Source organism: Chelonoidis abingdonii, chromosome 4 (assembly GCF_003597395.2).
Source record: "Chelonoidis abingdonii isolate Lonesome George chromosome 4, CheloAbing_2.0, whole genome shotgun sequence".
In the NCBI taxonomy this organism is placed as follows: domain Eukaryota; kingdom Metazoa; phylum Chordata; order Testudines; family Testudinidae; genus Chelonoidis; species Chelonoidis abingdonii.
Window position 1 is genome coordinate 36,299,348 of NC_133772.1, and position 16,060 is coordinate 36,315,407.

A 16,060-nucleotide genomic window follows, 5' to 3' on the forward strand; every position below is an offset into this window, starting at 1 on the left:
TTACCTATTAAATAGTTGGATGCTTGTTACAGAGAGGGAATACATCTCTTTCCCATCATCTATGAGCAGAGGTTATTTTAAGCTTGGGAGGGCAGTTTGAATTACTTGGTCCTCATGCTAGTAATTCTTGACAAGATAGCTGCCAATAGCACCCTGCCCCCATTTTGGGCATGCTGTAGTGTTTCAAGTGTAGACTAGCCCTAAATGAAAAAGTACATTCTGAAGCACAATAATTTGGCAATTTTTTTTTTGAAGATTCACATTTATGGGGATATTTACATGGCTACAATCTCATTATACCTAGGTCTCTGATTATTTCTGATGTAAACCAATATGCAGCAAAAAAGTGCTAAGCACTTCGAAGTATTATGGGACTCTCTAAGCAAGTCACCCTGGGCTTCTTGGAGTGGATGAATTTTCAGTCATATACAAAACTATTTTCTTTACATCACAAAACAGAGCCATCATAGACTCTCTCAATTTATTCCATATTAAACAGCTGCATGTGTCACTTAGGCCCAATCTACAGCCACAGTCCACTTATATTTAAAAAAAAGTGTGGCTAGGACCCAAACATCCTAGCAATCAACCAAATTGATTAGCAAGATATGATTAGATACCATCTACACCAGAAATTGACTGTATCTGGGTCTCCTGAGTAGATTTAGTTAGAATCATAGAATATCAGGGTTGGAAGGGACTTCAGGAGATCATCTAGTCCAATCCCCTGCTCAAAGCAGGACCAATCCCCAGCTAAATCATCCCAGCCAGTGCTTTGTCAAGCCTGACCTTAAAAACCTCTAAGGCAGGAGATGCCCCCACCTCCCTAGGTAACCCATCCCAGTGCTTCACCACTCTGAGTGAAAAAGTTTTTCCTAATATCCAACCTAAACCTCCCCCACTGCAACTTGAGAGCATTACTCCTTGTTCTGTCATCGGGTACCACTGAGAACAGTCCCCTTTCAGGTAGTTGAAAGCAGCTATCAAATCCCCCCTCATTCTTCTCTTCTGCAGACTAAACAGTCCCAGTTCCCTCAGCCTCTCCTCATAAGTCATGTGCTCCAGCCTCCTAATCATTTTTGTTGCCCTCTGCTGGACTCTTTCCAATTTTTCCACATCCTTCTTGTAGTGTGGGGCAGTTGTAGAGTAGATGACACCCTTATGCACAATATCCCTTTTAACTCCACAAAAAATCCGCAACATGGTACAGCAAACTACCATTATGTTTAAAGCAGAACTCCATAATGTATTATGCAAACACTTCTGCAAAAGCCATGCATATGCCCACTGAAAGGGGCTAGTGCCAGCTTCCATTATCATTGGCAGCTGGTACCCTGGGCTGAAGAATAATAAAATTCTCTTACTTTAGAGAAGATGTAAACTCTGAAAAAGAAGCCCAGCCAGTTTCTTTTCCTGGTATAGGTTCTTCTGTGCTCCACACATCAGACCCAACAGAATCCAAATTGGCACCATGTGCAGTTTCCATGGGTACGTCAAAGTTAGCCGACCAGTTTGGTGCTAGAAACAGTGACAATTTCAATGATAAGGTATTTAGAAATTGATATAATTCACTTTTCTTAATATGTTATGAGTCTATACATGCACATATAGCTAACCTGAAACACTGCAAAGTCCCTAATTATAATAGGAGCTTGCATAATGTACATATAGAAGAGCATACACTATGCAAAGTTAGAAACCAAATACAATTCACAAATACAAAATTAATTTGGTCTCTGAAGCTAGAGCAAAATACGACGATAACTCATGGCATTCTGCAATCAAGACAATCTACCAAATGATACTTAAAATTAAAACTAGTTCAATGGAGTTACACCTGGGATGAATATAGTCCAACATTTTACAGAAAAATATGTATTTGTTTCTGTCAATACCTGTTTCTAAAATTGCAAAGTTTTTTAAAACTAAGTGTTCTTCTCACTGTTTAGCTTGTTTATTATGCATGTTTTTCTTAGCTTCAACAAAGAAAATAAATTAATCAGTTCACTAACACAGTGCTGCAAAGTTTGTTGCAAAAAACAAATGAGGACTTAACATTTTAAAATTTTTCCCATTAGGATTTTAAATTTTGGAGGAAGTTTATTTTGAAAATAGGTCTCTAACTTAAAGTATTTTGAATGAGTACTCTATCTTCCCATAAGCAAATACTTGTTTTCAGTATCATTTACATTCATAAAACAGGCTGAAAAGGAAGCTCTGTGACTAACTAAAATGTTAATAGGAAATCCCAATCGAGACAGATTTGGAAGAATATCCACAATGATCAAAACTTGTTGGACACAGATGCCAGGGACACCAATCTGACAAAAGGAAAAAAAAGAAAAAACCCTCATTTTGTTTTGTTTTTATAATTCCTTATAATCAATATAAAAAATGCTTAGGATTTTTGGTTTAATTTAAATCAGTTTTATTAAATCAGTGCAACTTGTATGTGCAGACTCAATTTAAAAGAGGTTATATCAGTTTAGCATGCACCTGTGAATTTACTGATGCGACCCAAACTGACCTAATCCATGTTTAAACTGATAAGAATTATCTACAAACAAAATTGCACCACTTTTACTAAATCAGTAAAAAGTAAAGTTGTGCCTTTAGTAAAAGGGATACAACTGTGTGTTCAAACCAGGCTTAAGAGCCCCTAGAAGTCTAATGGCTTAAAACATGGGCTGTAGATACAGACATTTGAAGTCATTTGTTGGCTCCTGCGTAAAACTACTGAAAAAGAACCAGCATAGAGTAAAAGTTTGTCTGAAACGGGTACATGTTTGTCTGAAACGGGTACATATTTTCTGCTCACAGCCAAATTTTTACTTTCACTAGTTTCAGTAAAGATATCAAATGGTTTAGACTGATGGTCTCCAAACCTTATTAGTTTTAAATAGATTCAAACTTGTTTAAACTACACATCCCTTTTGGGGGAAAATCAATTACTTTTTTAAAAAAAACCCAATCCATTTTATAAATAGAATACTACACTACCATGTGTCTGACTCAGCCAGACACCTGAGGTGCTCATACTTGACAAGACTCACATCCTGCTATTACGACTTCACTCAGAAAACCTCATGTTGCAAAAGTGAGAGATTAAACTGCAGGGACCTCAGTAAAGTGGGAAGGAAGACAAAACTTAACTACGCGCTACCACTTAACTGAATGACCATTACATTTTCCCACACTGATAACTTGCAATCTAATTCCTCCATCAGGTAACCTACGCAGATGGAGGCAGTAAGATAAAAACCACCTACGTTCATTTAAGTCCACTTCCATTTTGTCTTCTGTATTGGTATTTGATTCAAACAAGTCTTGTTTTGTTCCATCCTCTTCTTCAGAGTCTGTACTTTCTTCACTGTCCGTACTGCCCGAGCTTCACAAAATAGAGATTGTTTACATTCATTACTGAGAAGGAATTCCCTGGGGTGCATTGGGCTAGTGGAGTTTTCCCAAGATTAAAACAGAACTGCAAATCAAGTTAGCATGTAGGAATGAGGCAAGTCTGACCATAAACACTGAGGGATCAGTTGGAACTACACTGCAGCATTAGCTATTAAACTTATTCTTCAGCACTGCCAGAAAGACATAAGATTTTAGGGTGTTTTTTGACTTGACAAAGTTAACTGATCCATCTCCTCTCCCACAGCAACAAGGGAAAGGAAAGATGGCTGTTGCTGCCCTCACGCAAGGGCAAATAGGAAAGTGGAGGGAGTATAGCTATGGGCCAGGCCAAACACACAAAAAAGCAGAGACGGATTTCTTAATTTGTTCCACATAGGGCGCTGCAAATGCCAGAGGAGGCCCAGAAGTAGTCCTAAGGAAAGCAGGGCAACAGCTTCCCCACTGACATCCCTTCCAGACTGACATCCAGGTTGTTCCCTCACTTCTGCATGGACATCAGAGCACTGGTAACCTGGCCCTATACACATTCCTAAATGCAGCAGCAACATAATGGTCTGGCACATAAATTCCTGATCACAGGTATTTGCAAGTGGAGGGAGAATAGATAATAGGGTATATGGTGCTACTGTGGAAAGGTCAGAGGAGACATTCCAAAGAGATCCCTGAAAGGAAACTCTGGATGACTGAGTAGAAAGCTGAAGGGGCAGTGGAAGCACTGGGGAAAACAGATTCCCCTCAATCTGCTCTTTGAAAAAAATTCTCCATTACTGCAGCACAAGGAGGGGGTCCTTGGCACTACAGAGCCTGAGTACACTGGCCTCCTGCTGGTGTAGCATGCTGAAGGGAAGGCAGGCTCCTTGGGTTGGACAGCTCAGTGCCTCTGGAAATCATAACCAGGAGGATGACTGCAGAGATTTGGAGCAAGTGGCAGTAGAGGAAAGGAGCAAGGATGGAAGAAAAAAGGAAAGCTGAAGAAGTGCTGAGTAGCAAAGAGGGTTGATGCCTAAAGCTCTTAGGGAGGCAAAAGATGGAAGGGACAGGTGCTGGGCCCATCCTCTAATAAGTTATCTAAGAACAGCAGCAACTACTCAATTTGTGTCTGAATTCTCTGTGTTAGGCAGGCCTTCAAGCGGTCAAGAATCTGTACGAACTGATGTACTCAGTGAGAACAGTGAGGTTCTTCTGTAGTACAAATTGGATGGAAAACAAACACTATTCACCTGGATCGTCTCTGGGATTCTGGTGTAAACGCAATGTGTTTTTCTTCCCATATATCTTCTTCATCAGAACCACCATCATCAAACTGCTGTATTCTCTCCTTACAGCATGCCTCAAACAATGCAATATTCCCCTACAGCAGAACACAAAGCAAAAATATGAACAGGAGCAAAGACCCTTCACAAACTGTACACTAGTCCATCTCATTTCTGTGGTTAAACAATTTTACTATAGTCTCAGAAAAGGATAAAGGTGCATATAAAGAGCCCACACTATATCCCATGAATAAGATATGCACCCAGATTCGGATTAATCAGCTTTGACTAAGTTTTCTATGAGGGCAGTTCAGGAAACTCTGCCCTACAAGGGTGCCTGTTTTACCATTTCCTGCTCACTCCCTGAACATAGCTAAAGAATGTGAAGTTTTGGTGACATTTTTCCCATTGTGGATTCTCTCTCAGCTCACTGCACCAACGAATGCTCCATATTTTGCGGGGGAGTGGCGGGAGGTTGAAGGGAGAGGCACACACAGTCAAGGAGGGAGGGGTTAGCACACCAGAGACACATTTTCTGGGGGAAAGATCTTTACACTTCTGTCCCCTTACTCCTTTAACCTGGCTGACTAAGACCATACTTTGCATTTTGGTGGAAGATTGAGCAGCTACTACCCACACACTATAAACTGAATAAGCAAACAGCACAGGCCCAGAGAATGAGATCCAAGTCTATTCCTGAATCTGAGGGCTTGTGTACCCAGTGCAGCAATATGCACTGAAGCAGTGTAATTTCTAAAATACACCAACATGTTATGCAGTAATTGTCCCACACAGATGCTGCCGGCATGCTCTAGAAGTTCCCTATGGTGTACTAACTTAGTTCTGTCAACAAATACAACATTACCATGAGCTAGGGAATTCCTAAAGCAGTGGTTCTCAAAGTGTGGGGCATGTCTCCCTAGGGGGCACAGAAGGGATGACAGGACCATCCCCCATAGAGGATGGGAAGGGAATGCCATGCTTCCAGCCCTGCTACGCCCCCAGATCAGCTCAGTCTCCAACTCCATTCAGACTACAGTCCAGCTCCACCTCCAGGCCCAGCTCTGCTCTCACTCACAGCTCCACTCCACACTCCATCCTCAGTCCAGCTCTGCCCTCATTCCTTCTCCGTCCCCAGACCAACTCCTCCCAAGCCCCAGCTCCTCCCCCAGCTCTGCCTTCAGTCCAAGGTCTGCTCCTGAGGAAGCTTTGACTGGGCAGTAATGGTTGGGGGCAGGGGGTGAGGGGGAGGCGGGAACGGCGGCGGACAGGGCAGCGCATCTGGAAAAGTTTGAGTGGCACTGTCCTAGAGCATGGCAGCATGGGTCTACAAGGGCCAGTTAGCACATAACACATTGACACACATCCCTCTAGTACGCTATGCTGCATTGTGCAGACAAGCTCTGAGGACCTCTACCACAGCAAACAGAAAGCTTTTTACTGCCTTTCCTTTAGAGCCAGCTAACAGAAGCACTTGTATCTGGTCATATCTTAAAGCGAAAATGGCTCTGCTCAGAAGCTGATATGGAAAGCAGTGACCAAGTTTCCCAATGACATAGAGGCTTTACATCATTACAAGAAAGTGGGGTGGATGAGCTACTCTTCAAAGATAATAGTGAAAAGAATCATTTGACCCACCACCATCCTACATGCTGAACACAAGTTTTAAAGTTTTATTATTTGTTTAGCAGTCCACTCTCAAACACAAAAAAGTCATGATAGCAGCAGGAACGTATACTCACACTTTCATTTGTATTGAGGGTAAAGTTGATATCTGACACTCGATCAAAAGAGACACTGCAAAAAAAAAGTACAGATTTATGTACTAAAAGCAAAAATGATGCTGAAATGTACACAACAAATACAGAGACATTTTCATACTGTGAACTCTTTACTGCGCAAGAATATTAAGAGGACTTAAAACTATAAAACTTAAAAGTGTCAAAGAGTTCTGTGGCACCTTATAGACTAACAAACGTATTGGAGCATGATCTTTCGTGAGTGAATACCCACTTCACCGGATGCATGTAGTGGACATTTCCAGAGGCAGGTATGAATATGCAAGCAAGAATCTGGCTAGAGATTATGAAGTTAGTTCAATTAGGGAGGGTGAGACCCTCTTCAAGCAGTTGAGGTGTGAACACCAAGTGAGGAGAAACTGCTTTTGTAGTTGGCTAGCCATTCGCAGTCTTTGTTTAATCCTGAGCTGATGGTGTCAAATTTGCAGATGACCTGAAGCTCAGCAGTTTCTCTTTGAAGTCTGGACACAAATCAGATGTTAGGAATGGCAATATACAAAAACCTGTAGGAGAACACTTCAGTCTCCCTGAACGCACAATAGCAGATTTAAAGGTAGCCATTCTTCAGCAAAAAAACTTCAGGACCAGACTTCAAAGAGAACTGTGTCCAGACTTCAAAGAGAAACTGCTGAGCTTCAGGTCATCTGCAAACTTGACACCATGAGCTCAGGATTAAACAAAGACCGCGAATGGCTAGCCAACTACAAAAGCAGTTTCTCCTCACTTGGTGTTCACACCTCAACCGCAAGAAGAGGGCCTCACCCTCCTGATTGAACTAACTTCATAATCTCTAGCCAGATTCTTGCTTGCATATTCATACCTGCCTCTGGAAATGTCCACTACATGCATCTGATGGAGTGGGTATTCAACCACGAAAGATCATGCTCTAATATGTTTGTTAAGGTGCCACAGAACTCTTTGCCACTTTTACAGATCCAGACTAACACAGCTACCCCTCTGATACTATAAAACTTAAGTAGTAATTTCCCATGCAGCAAGAAAATGTGTGTTTAGGAGAAACATCTCTCCTACTATAATTCAGTTAAACAATTTATCAAATCATGGGATGTTTTCCATGCACAAAATCTTACAAGGCAGTTAAGCCAATAATATAAAAAATGGCTACCTTTTATCAAATACATGGACAAAATAAATCCAAATAAAATAACTAAATGCATGTAATTTGGTCAAACACCACACCTCAATTTCTTTATTTTTAAAATAGAAAAATAGTGAATACACAGCTCCAAAGAATGTCTACAAACTGACAGAATAAATTTTAAAAAATGAGTTGTCAACTAAGGCCCCAAGTCCATCAAAGAGATCCATGCAGGCAGATTTTACATCTGCCCATGGACTTCAGGAAGACTCTGAAGACATAATGGTCCACCAAGGCAGATTCTTTTGGAAGACTGGACCCTAAATGTAAAGTGTCAAAATTAATTGTAAACGTATTTCCTATGCAAAAAAACCTAATGACCCTTTTCTTACTGACTAGTGAACAGCAAGGAAAAGAATTTCACATGTGAAATTCTAAGTTCAAAAACTAACATTTATTGTCCTTTCAGGCCTAAAAACTGACCTCTCCACAGTGAGCCCACCTGCAGAGTTTCATCTTAAGGACTGCAAACATTCAGTACTCCTCATGTCTAAAATACCCTTCCTGCAGGTGTGAAATAGGGGGGAAAAGTCTGCCAGCCTTTCAGGACAATTCACAGGTATTCTCTCTTTAAGCACATGAGTGAGTTTAAAGTTAGCTGTGCATTTGTTAATCTTCCCCTAAATCCTCACTGCATTAAAGATCTATTGGAGGAGGGGGTAGAAGAGAAACAGCATTTACAGTTCGTTAGATATGACCTTCAAAGTCAAAGCAGACCAATTTTTAGGTCCAAGAATTTTAACAATATTCCTTTCACATAAAAGGACTAGAATCACATAATTGAAACACCATGCAAGTAACTAAAGAATAGCCAGCATTTACAGCTAGAAATTAGGTAAGATTACAAGAAATGAAGTAACTCATATATATGATTTTTTTAAATTTTTTTTTTTTTAATGAGAATCATGTGGTTTCTGATGGGCAATATCAGGGATCAAATTCATAGTGGTAGCTAGAGGCACAACATCTAGGCAGAGTGCACACCTCAAGGGATCTGCATTATATTTATATAAGCATCTTGTTAATTGTGTGTCATCTTCTTGACAGACTCACCCAAGCAGTATAGTGTGCTAGCTCCTATGGCAGGTGTATACCAAAAATACTGTTATCCAAGTATATTTAACTAACTTAAATTGACCTCTTTTCTACAGACTTCCACCTCCTGAAAGTGAATCTTCATCTCTGCACTCAGAGGTTTCATATACAATTCCCTTCCCTGTCGAGAAGGTAGGAGTCAACCTCAATTAGTTTCCCATACTGTTTTGTAGGACAAGCTACAGTAAGGTATCAATAATCAGTATGACAACATTAATCTGCCTTTAACATTTAACTTCTGTCTTGATTCTTTTCAAATTTGTTTTAAAAAGGATACTTTGTGTCATGCACACTTAATTCAATTTAATAAAATACGGGGATCAGATAGAAACTAATACTTATCACCAGCTCCAATTCACTCCTTTTCCAAAAGGGATTCTCAAAAACATGGTCCTTTTTTCTTTTTTCCTTTAAGAAACAAGGATCATCATAAAGATTCTTGGGTTGTGTTTTACCTAGACTAAAACTGTTCCCATTTTTAAATTCTTCACTTACCCTAACTGTAGACGTGTATGTCTGAACTGCTTTGCTCTCTAACACAGATAGATTTATGAAGCCCTTCCTTACTGTCCCCTACAGAAAAGAACACTCATGGATATTTTGCTCCTGCCAACTTTGCCAGGAAAAGTTAATTTCTGCTATGCACAATGGTGTAGAATATACCCCATGTCTATCTACTATGCCTAAAAACTATCCCACCTATGAATTCTGCCCACACCAGAGACATGTGCCAATGGTCTTGTGAATAAGAGAACAGATCCATAGGTTAAGTCTGCTATAAAGAAGTCTAGTTATATAGTCACAAGCAATGTGTTCTCTTACGTAGCTACTGTGGGTTGGAGGGACGAAAGAAATAATAGTGTTGCTCTGAAAAATTGCTCAGGGAAGCTTATCTGCTCTTCCTGAAGCACTCAGTGTAAGAACTGACCATGTTAGCGCTGATAAACAAGGCCAAATGCAGACAGCTCATCATCAGTCAAGGCTGCAATTAATTACTGGGACACAGTCAAATGTGAAATGATGCAATAAAGAAGAAAATCCCAAGTTAAAACCAGCATGAAGTCATACTCACTTCCCGATGTCATCTTGATCAGCAAACTTCTCATCGTTGAAGCCAAACTGGTCAATAAAATTGGACGTCATTTGTTGCATCTGATAATCAGAAAAGGCCTGGCAATCCCAGGACCAACGACAGTGATATAAAGATTCTAATAATACTCTGAATACCATTTGCCCATTTTGCTCCAGAAATAAATTGTGTTAATCTAAACACAGGGGGTTATAAATTAATTTGTTTTAAATCTATAAATTATCTCAGCCACTGAATATACACTGACCCACATTTGATGGCTTTGATGCCAGCTTGGTAGCAGCTCTAATAGGAAAGTTAATCTTCACTCTACATGTGGTCTTAAATATCACCTTTCCCAATGCATTTCCCAGGACACACTGTGACAGGACAGCTTATTAGATGCAGAAGAAAAGCTGCCTTCAACCGTGTCAATATGAAACTTTTAAACCACATGACTCATGGAAGAGGGGAGAACAGGGCATTGTTATAAATAGAAGAAAAATGTGTGGGTAAGATGTTATCAATCTCAACTATAAGATCTAACAGTATTTCTCAATTACCCCCCAAAAAAACCACAAGTGGAAACCAAAAAAGAGTTAATGCAGACATACCACACATCTAAATTTAATGTTGCCAACTCTCACAATTTTGTCGCAAACTTCAAGAGGTGGGGGGGGGGAGGGTTAAGGTTCTTTTTGTTTTTTAAATAAAGTCTCAACAGACCTCAGATTACTGGCTTTAAAACTTGTGAAATTTCCCTTATTTACAATAACTATTATTTTCAGTGGGGCTGAAGCCAAAGTGCTCACTGCCAAAACAGTCACCTCTCTCTACAAACTTTGCATATTGAAGGGAGACTGCAACCTCATTGTTTTCAATGAATCTTAACCCAGGTTACCGTCAGGGAAGATAGCCAAACTCTGGACTGTATGGTTAGTCAGCTAGACAGGACATGGGAATATGGGAAGCCAGAGATGGCTTGAAAAGGAGGTACTGAGAAGGTAAGGTATAGAGGAATAGGTGATGGCAGAGGGAAAACACACAGGGTTGGGTTGGGGACAGGAAGTTATGAAGATAAAACAGGGCAGTGATGAGGAAGGAGAGGGATACCATGGCAACTTTCTACACTCCTGGCATTAGGAGTGAATAAGGGGAACCTCCATCCAAGCAGCCACTGCAGAAGCCTGCCTTTTTGCATGTGTTTCAGGTAGAATTTTGACCTGAAACATTTACAAGTGCCAATCAGTCCCTCAGGTCTTTTATAGTAGACAGCACTATGTTCAGCAAAACATATGGCTGGCTTAGTAATATTAGACCTTTGCTCTTCCTGCGCTGACTGTCCATATAAAGCATTACTAGGTTTTAGAAAGGCACTAAACACTTCCTCTGTAAAGTACTTTGATAGCTATGGATGAAGAGAACTTATTACTAAATGCATGTGGATGAGAAGATATTCATAAAGCTGTTATGTTAATGATAAATGGAATGATGAAAAACTAAATTAATGGTGAAAAGTCAATTAGATTTTTAAAATTCTATCAGTTTTCAAGTGAAATAAGTGTAGGCAGCAGTTTCTGTTTTATCAAATATATAAGTCATCCTAGTAATAGTATCTTTTAAAGCCTAATAGTGGGAAAGAGCACGCTAGAGAAGCGTTCCAAAAGATAGTTAGCCAAGAATGAGAACCTGCTGACATTTTGACAGGCCAAAAGGCAGATACAAGCTTTGCAAAGTGGAAAAATGAATGGAATCGCTGATAACTTCTGCTTGTTGCCCTTAAAATAAAGGGATCAGCAGAAAGATTTACAGCATGAGACCGTTCTTGGTGGTACCATCTCTAGAGTTTGTCATGAACTTCCCTAAACAAAGCTCATCAAGCAAGAGGGGGAGTCAATTTTACCTTTAAAAATCCTAAAAAAAGGTAGCAGAGCAGGCCTAACATCTTTATGGCATCAAAAATTAAGTTAGAAGTCAGGTGTGAAAAGTTATGAAACATGTCTGAAGATTTACTTTTTATAAAGGAATGATTTCTCCATCCAATAAAGAAAAACATTTTGCTTGCCAAAAGATCCCTTTTGCCTGAGTCATCAGGATCAAATCTACTTTAAAGAGTTATCATCTAGAGCAGCCTGAGATTTTACTTAGGTCTTTGAAGATAAATTTGGAGAGATTTTCATGAAAAGGAAACCACCACTTTTCATATTCAGTTATGCAGACTTGCATTTATTCCTTAACTGTGCCTATATCAGCAATTTTCTGGAAATCTCATGATACTGCACAAGCATCAGCACAGCTCTGCTGGTGCTAGCAATTGTAGGAGCATTAGTGTACACTGGTTAGTGGTAAAAATTCTGACAACCAAGTCATCTAACTTTGCTCACAGCAAGTCCAGACAACACAGTAGTAAAAATGCCTGCAGATGGTCTACAATATCACTCCCACTCTTACCAGCACTAGATTTGATGAGTCTTAAATTTTGCCCACAGAGCTCAAATGTTTGGGATTACTTGTGTGTGCATTACAAATTCTTTCCTGAAGTGTGCTTTGCAAATTGGGAGAACAAATTTCTAGTCATGAGGCAGCAGACTCTCCCTCTAATATTTAAAGTAAGGAAGGTCTTTCAAAAAAAACTGTCCTGAGACTGAATTAATGAAAGTTTCTTTCAAAATGATACAGTTTTAAAATTATTTCTGATGACTGAACTGACTGAAGCATTCCACTGATCAGAGACAGACAGAATGAAGACACACTTCTGGACTGAGGATTCTTCGTTAGAGAGAAATCGAACATTAGAATGAGACTTGGTCAGGAAGCTGAAGAAAAAGCTGGAGGCTGCCTATTTTAGTCTGGGTCTCAGTAAATCTGGCAAACAAAGTAAACCCACCTAAAAAAGGTTAATAGGTTCCCAGAAGATCAGAAGAGTGGAAGGAAAAAGACTACCAGTGCGCTAGACATTACAGTGCCTCCACTTATTCTGGAAAACTGATCTGCTCTTCCTTACAACGGTGTCTCCAGTCTACTGTCTTTCACGTCATACTCAGTTTTCTACAGAAGACAATATATCAAGGTACAGTTCTCTATTCTAGGCTTAAAAAGGACAAGAAGCCGCATGACATACTCTTCTAGGACACTAGAAATATTGTGTTACACCATTACCCCATATAGCATGCAACAGCAATGGTCCATCTGCATTTCTCTGTTGGATTAACTACCTGAACACATGCAGTTGCTGTGACAGTCTAGAAAGAGCTCATACTGAAGTACACAGTTAGAAGATGGTGCCTGAAGACTATGAAGGGTTTCTAAAAGATTCCAAGTTCCTAAAGAAGCTGCTACCTTGCTGAAAACACCAACCCCATTAAATCTAGAATGGTGCAACTAAGATGCCATAAATCACTGAAATATCAGACATGAAAAGTTAACTATAGTTTCAAAAATTAACAAAAACCTCAACCAAACTTTTGGAACAACTGCACTTTATATAATGATAAAGGTATATAAACTTTAAGAACTACAGACTGTGTAACTGTCTCAACCCAAGTACTAAACAGCTAATGGTACAAGCATCAATTTAAGTAACTTTTGTTTAGTAACTTGAATCTATAGCACCTTCAGGATTGGAGATCTAAATCAATGTACACCGTATTCAGATTTTGACAGCTTTCACTTTCCTCCAGAGCCAGAAGAATAAAGAAGATGTACATTGCAAATGGAATGATGCTAGTACAGAATAGCTGTCACCCTTCACCCATCACAAATGGCAAAGTACCAGAAGTGCTTCCAAAAACTATTTTCTAAATGAAAGTGCTAACTCAAGTAGACTGCTGTACAGTTAGTTGGTGCTCTCAAAACCACCACTCACTTGTGTGGCATTACCATATTAAATTCTGTAACACTGTCAATTAGCAAACTATAAATATGTATAGAATTTTAAACTGCACACTGCCTACATTTTTTATACACTTTCCAGTTTCACCACCGAATTCTCCAAATGGTGTTTTGCATCAAATGCAACCACCCATCCCCAAAGACAAAAATCCCACAGAAAAGCTACTTTTACAAAGAAGGCACACCTGTGAACAACGCTGTTAAATGAATTTAACTCACTTGCTGCAAAGAAGAATCCTGTGAAAAACCAGTTTCTTTAAAGTCGATTTCATCATCGCTGGATGAATGAATGTGGCAGGTAGTAACCTAGACAAAAAAAGTTTAGACACCTATTAAACTAAACAAAAGGCTTTGTGTAGATTAGAATTATTATGCAAGGTCATTAATTTCATTTTTAGCCCAGCAAACACACTATTCCAACTGAAAATGCATATATTTCATCCGCTAACATTATATTTGCATGTCACCAGTCATTACATTAGTGTTTGACACCTTTAGAGAATAATTCCATCTTTAACATCTAGCAAAACTAACTCTAGAGTTCCTTCAGTGGATGCTACTTAATAGGTCCAAACTGGCCAAACAGGACAGGTGCAAAACTGTATCTTACCATTTAGATAAAATATGAAATTATTCCAGTTAATAAGGCAGTTCTTCCATGAAGGTGTGCTTATTAACAATTCTACCAATTAAGTGTAGCAGTCATCCACTGCGAATCAAAACACCTTTTACCCAGTTACAGCACTACACAGTTGAAGACCACTGTTTTTGAGGGTGGAAGCTGAATTTGCTTTCCACTGAAGCACTGGCCACTGCTGGAGTCAGCCGCTGTCTTGCCTCACCAGTGTCCAATATAGCAATTGTTATGTGCCCATAAATCTGGAGATGATTTAACAAGGGGGAAAAAAACAGATTTAAAAAACCCAAAAATTAAAAAAAAAAACAAAAAAAAAACCCACATTTTCACAGTTACACATCAGGGTCTTGATCCTCAGAAGTGCCGAGTGCCTACAACTCCTGATTAATTCTCAGAACCCGGTAACTTTACTAAGATCAGGCTTAGTAATGCTTTCTACAAAACTAAAACACTGCATAGCGCAGTTGTTTTCAACCTGTGGTCTGTGGACCCACAGAGCCAAAACTAGGCATTTTAGTGTTCAAGGTGAGCAAGCACATTTGCACCCCCTGCTATTTTTCATTAATTTTCCCACCCCATTTTTTCCACCTCCATGATTTTGCACCCTGGGCAGCTATCCCGCTCTGGTTAAGGCCCTGCTAAGGGGTCTGCAAAAGGTGACTATGAAAATAAAGTTTCAGATCCAAGAAAAGATGTTCCATTTAGCTGATTAAAGGTATGCGAATACCCCCACCTACAGGTCAACCCCCAGAAGTGCTGTCATTACTGTAGAAGCTCACAGTTTAGTGACCCCTCTCATACAGTGTGAAATGCCGTGCCGAGAACAAGGAATGTTTATAGCTGAATTTTGTTCAAACAGTTTTCAGTCTATGACTTTTACAGCAGGAGCCAACAGACCACAGGCTGAACTTCCAAAGGGGCCCAGCATCTCCATTCAAACTTTAAGAGTCAGCAAATGAAAAAAGGTTGAAAACCACTGGCATAGAGAAGAGGGACCAATTCTTTTATTTGCTATTTTGAAACAAATTATCCACTTTCTGAAACAAATATGACAGCCTAAAAAAGAATACCTTTAATGCTCAATTCACGCATAACAAATCAGTTTCACCCCCTAAAAACTACCCATAATCTGAGATCAAAGAAAGATTTGTAAAAGTGTAAAAATAAAACAGCAAGATTCTTCTATGCAATGTTTTTGAATTCATGGCCCCACAGGGGAATGGAATACTACTTGTTTTAAACAACTTAAGTAACCAAATGAATCCTTGGAACAATTCAACAGTAAACTGCAAATTACTTATAAATTATAGTGTGGATTGTGCATATGGTATATTTTCACTTGAAAATTTGTTTTAGGCCTCAATTAGGCATTATAATATGGAATGGAGTAAATCATGTCATCTGATCTTGCTTTCTAGTCTACCAAAACCATCTGTTCAGGATTAAACACAATCCCAATCACTTTTGTTTCAACTTCAAGTTTCTTAAATTTTAACTAGTAAAACTGTAAACAGGTAACTAAAACACAAATAAAATCAAACCAAAGTAAACACTTAAACCCTCAAGTCAAAATTCCAGCTAACTGAATGGGCTTGAAACCAAATTGAGGCATATCTGCAAAACAAACACTTCAGGATTCTTATCAAGCTCTTCGTTTAACACAGTTAGTAGGCTCAAGCAAGTACTAGATTAAAAGACCAGTATCTGAACTCTTGCTCTAGCAGTTACCAAAGACAATAG

At 39.4% G+C, this 16,060-nt stretch overlaps 1 protein-coding gene across 14 annotated transcripts in view; it reads right to left on the reverse strand.

Annotated features, from left to right (window-relative positions):
• Positions 1 to 16,060, reverse strand: part of PPP6R3 (protein phosphatase 6 regulatory subunit 3) — a 134,819-nt gene that overhangs the window by 18,633 nt on the left and 100,126 nt on the right. For 7 of the 14 annotated variants that reach the window (XR_012655744.1, XM_032801554.2, XM_032801553.2 and 4 more), the window contains 6 exons: positions 13,903 to 13,989; positions 9,796 to 9,893; positions 6,413 to 6,467; positions 4,638 to 4,768; positions 3,270 to 3,388; positions 1,365 to 1,518 (listed from right to left, as the gene is read on the reverse strand). Coding sequence is in view for 13 of the 14 variants with exons in the window: in XM_032801554.2 (XP_032657445.1) it covers positions 1,365 to 1,518; positions 3,270 to 3,388; positions 4,638 to 4,768; positions 6,413 to 6,467; positions 9,796 to 9,893; positions 13,903 to 13,989 (644 nt within the window). In the remaining variant the exon portion in view is untranslated. The remainder of the gene's footprint in view (positions 1 to 1,364; positions 1,519 to 3,269; positions 3,389 to 4,637; positions 4,769 to 6,412; positions 6,468 to 9,795; positions 9,894 to 13,902; positions 13,990 to 16,060) is intronic. The other 7 variants (XM_075065058.1, XM_075065057.1, XM_075065056.1 and 4 more) reach the window with 2 other exon arrangements.